This window comes from Alligator sinensis, unplaced genomic scaffold, assembly GCF_000455745.1.
Source record: "Alligator sinensis unplaced genomic scaffold, ASM45574v1 scaffold809_1, whole genome shotgun sequence".
In the NCBI taxonomy this organism is placed as follows: Eukaryota; Metazoa; Chordata; order Crocodylia; family Alligatoridae; genus Alligator; species Alligator sinensis.
Window position 1 is genome coordinate 2,871 of NW_005841956.1, and position 4,242 is coordinate 7,112.

Here is a 4,242-nt window from a genome sequence, read left to right on the forward strand (position 1 = left end):
GGGGCCTTAGGGGCGCCTGCGTGTGACAGCAGGAAGGGGCGGGGCAGGCTGACCTCACGTGTCCGCCCCGGGTCACATGACGCGCTGGGAGCGGCGGGGGGCCGCGCGGACCGGTATGGAGGTGCGGGTGCCGTACGACGATTACCCCGTGGTGTTCCTGCCGCCCTACGAGAGCCCCCCGGCCTGGATCCCGCCCCACGAGGTCGGTCGGACCGGGCGAGGGGCGCTGTGGGGCTGGGGAACCGGCCTCAGCCCGAGCCCGGGGTGCGGGGGGGCCCCGGGGAGAGTCGCTGCGGCTGCCCGGGGGGGTGGCGCCTCCCCTCGCTGTGCTGGCGGCTGCGGCCCGGAGACGGGGCAAGGTCCTGCGGGGAGCGGAACCGTGTTTTTGCGAGGAGCCAGCTGAGACGGCAGGAAGCCTGGTCCCCGCTTGGCCATGGAGCCGGGCTGTACTGCTGCCGGCAGGGCCCTCGTCCCGGCGATGAGTAGCGCGGGGCATATGCAGACAATGTAGACCAAGGCCGTGCCCGCTCCTCTCCCCCCTCACGTTGGGCACCAGGGATGCTTGCCCACCTTTGAAACTTGAGTCACCCAATTATTTGTACTGGGGTAGCACCCACACACACCGGCCTGCACCAGGAGCCTGTTCTGTTGTGTGCTTGGAGCTGCCCCTGTAACACTGGCCCGGGTGAAGCAAACAGGGTGTTTCTTGAGTGGGGGGGGGGGGGGGGGGGGGGAAAGGGGACCATAATGCCCTATTGCCCTGTGTAAGCCTACTACAGCTATATTAGTACTCAATTTCCCTGGGGACTCCCAGCCTTAGCAGCATGTCATTGGTGTTGCATTCACATCTTGAGCCCATGTGGTGCGGAAATCTTTTGTGGGGATGTGGGGCACTTGAGGAACCGAAGGCTCCTGCAGAGCTTTCTGCTCGCTTACAGTGACTATGTGCTTCACAGAGAATTTATCACCCTGATTACAACAATGAGCTGACCCAGTTCCTGCCCCGCACCATTGTGCTGAAGAAGCCTCCAGGAGCCCAGGTGAGAAATCCTGGGGTGCAGCTCTACCCCCAAGCTGACCACAGTTTGCATGCTCCTTTTACCTTCATGTGGGATCCACTGACCAGGATGGACCAGTTTGGGCTCCTCCTTCCCACTGCCTTGTCCTGTAAGGATCATGGTCTTATTTAGCTGTATGGCCAAGAGCTCTTCTCTTCTGCAATGCAGCCAAGACAGGCTGTGATAAGGCATGAGGCCAGCAGCAGAAACCCCATTCCTCTCCCTGTTCTTATGACTTGCTAGAATTGAAACTGCCCACTAGAGATGGAAGGGCTGTGGGAGTTGTGTTGCCCTGGTCTTGTGCAGGTTTTGGGGAGGGAGTAGGTGTAATCTCTGCTGCTCTAGTAGGGGAAGCAGCAGCTCATACTTAACTTCACAGAAGGGAGAGCATGGGGATTTAGAAGACAAAATTTAACTTCCAGCCATGGCATTAACCTGTATCTCTCACTCAGTCTGTAGTATGAGGAACATGCCACTTTGCAGGGATAAGGAATAACGCAGTTTGACATTCTCATGACCATCTCCTTGGCTCCTCTGGCAGAGTAGTTCCCAGAGCAGGGTTAGTAGCATCTGTCCTTCCTTTCTGTCTCTGGAGTATGAGCCCCAGTTGCTGGGAGGGTTCCAGTGGCAAAGGAAGGTGCTAATCCTCTGTCTCTGTCACAGCTTGGTTTCAACATCCGAGGAGGAAAGGCATCTCAGCTGGGAATCTTCATTTCCAAGGTGTGTTCACGCCTCTATCCACCATTTCCTTGATCTCTCAGCTATATTGCTTTCTGCTATTTCTTATACTTATTCACCTGGACTGAGCAGGTATATACTGTTCTGTCTTTGGATCAGGCTCAAATGCTCTGTACAACTCTAGACTCATTATTAGGAGCTGCCAAGTACCACAGAATCAATAGTCTGGGACAGACTTATCTGAGAGTACCCTTTCCAATGTCAGCTTTGAGCTCCCCCCTACAAATGCAGCTTTCTAAACATACCTCAGTACTGACCTGAGCCTCTCCCCTTCCCACCTTGGTCTTTCTAAGGTAGACTGGAAGTAGAAACCAGGGGATGGAGGGGGGCACAGTGCTGCTAAGATGGGTCTGTTGGATTTGACCTGTCTGTGGAAAGGGCCTGTGCAACACTGGCCATGCAGACAGCCAGCATTGCCCCCTCTTATTCACTTGCAGGTGATCCCCGACTCGGATGCACACAGAGCAGGGCTGCAGGAAGGAGACCAGGTCCTTTCAGTTAACGATGTGGATTTCCAGGACATTGAGCACAGCAAGGTGAGAGCTCCCCTGGCAGCTCAAATGCAGGGGCGTAGGCTGCTTGTGGAAGTTCAAGGCACAGAAAAAAGCTAAAGGAACAAGTCCATGTGATGCAGAGCTGACCTGGCTTCTTTATAGAACTGCCCTAGCTGGAGTGCCTTGCCAAAGCAGTGGTGCATACTCATGTGACAGCTTTGAGGACTAGAAATAGGACCTAGGCACCCACCTCTCAGTAGCTATTCCTACCAACTCAGTGGCTGATCATATGCAGCTCCCTTTGTTCTATTCCCCTACTCACAAAGGGGGAGAGTGATCACTGTCTGCCGAGAGATTCTTGGCTGGGAGCTCACACTGGATTTTAAAGTGACCCAACATGCGGAAGAACCCAGGAACATATACTGCAGGCCTGAAGCAGGTTGAGTGGAAGAGCTCCTGTATTCCTTCCTTAATGTGGTGGTCATCCCTGGTGCAAAGCCAGCTGACTGCAAATTGCTACTAAAGCACTGCCAACTTCTGAGGCTGGACCCTCCATCTGAGGTTCTGGGTAATACTGGATCGTTGTCTGTTTAGTCCTCACTTACAAATATCTTTCTGCTACTTTCAGGCTGTGGAGATCCTGAAGACTGCCCGTGAAATCACCATGCGTGTCCGCTTCTTCCCCTACAGTAAGCTTCTGTTAGTTCCTCTGGCAGCATAGCAGATTCCTACTGTTTTGCATCCCAGCAGTTCATCAGCTCTGCTGACGCCAGTTAACCTGATCATTACAAGTCTGGAGTCCTAAATATAGGGATAAACTAGCAGCCTTCAGATCAGATAGAACCATAATTGCTGCTTTGCTCTCAATATTATGCACCAAGTCAAAACAGTAACCTATGACTTCAACTACTGGCATATAAATTAGTCATGTCATAGCAGAAAAAGCTTTGGAGAAGCAGTTCAACAGCTTAAATGACTGTTAATCAAAAGAGGTGGCTGCAGAGCACTTGAAAGCAACTATTTAGTCTTCAGCACCACACAGGAGTTGGTTCAGTAACTCTAGCTGAACTGCTTGTTTGTTAGTTGGTATTAGTTCCAGATGTTGGTACTTTTCTTGTACAGAGAAATGTTTCATAAAAAAAGCTGGCCAAGAGCCCCCTGTCCAAAATGAACAAGTCTTAAATCCACAAAAATCTGCTGATTCAGTAACCATAAAGATCAGAGATGGATTGAAAAGCAAAGGGTTCAGAAGACCAAACCAAACAAGTATCTCAGAAAAAGGAAATACATCTTCAAAGTGAAGTAAAACCAGGTGGAAACTAATAGGGATGAGAGACCTTGAAGCACAAAAGTGACATGCACATTGGTAAGATCATTCTGAAAAGTAGGGCAAACAAGAGGGTGAAGAAGTTACAGTGAAACCAAACTATTCCCCCCCCAAAATCAGTCTTACCACAGAGAACAAGGGACGGGATCCTCATTCTTTTCTGACATTAAAGATAGTTAAGTATCAGCATTCTCACCTAGGATGCAAGTTGCTAAAACAAGTTGATAAGTCACACCTATGTACAAGAGTGCTAGAGGAAGTAAAGAAAGAAGCAGTTGAGCTGGTAACATGCCATCTCAAAGACAGCTGCTGCATAGGAGCAGAGAAAGTGTTCTAGTCATTCCAATATATTAAGTAGTCCTGGAAACTTCATCTGTCACCCTTACTACTGTGGTATCCACCAATTCCCACCCCCGCCCCATTCTCAACACTTAAAATCTACAGGCAAATAGGTCTTATTCCAGTCTCTCAGGCTTGGGACATTTTTCATATAGAGCACAGCTCACTTAGAGAAGTCCTTTCTCTCCATCTTACCTTTTTAGCCTTACTAATATCCTCTCTCTCTCCTTTCAGATTACCAGAGGCAGAAGGAGAGAACTGTTCACTAAGAGACCGTTTCCTGCTG

At 50.7% G+C, this 4,242-nt stretch overlaps 1 protein-coding gene across 2 annotated transcripts in view; it reads left to right on the forward strand.

The window, feature by feature from the left end:
- Positions 1–43: 43 nt before the first annotated feature.
- Positions 44–4,242, forward strand: part of PDZD11 (PDZ domain containing 11) — a 5,857-nt gene continuing 1,658 nt past the window's right edge. The window contains exons 1-6 of one of the 2 annotated variants that reach the window (XM_025200139.1): positions 44–202; positions 957–1,040; positions 1,722–1,778; positions 2,234–2,332; positions 2,919–2,979; positions 4,191–4,242. In XM_025200139.1, the coding sequence (XP_025055924.1) occupies positions 77–202; positions 957–1,040; positions 1,722–1,778; positions 2,234–2,332; positions 2,919–2,979; positions 4,191–4,225 (462 nt within the window). In that variant the 5' untranslated portion in view covers positions 44–76 and the 3' untranslated portion in view covers positions 4,226–4,242. The remainder of the gene's footprint in view (positions 203–956; positions 1,041–1,721; positions 1,779–2,233; positions 2,333–2,918; positions 2,980–4,190) is intronic. The other variant, XM_006020485.3, reaches the window with a different exon arrangement.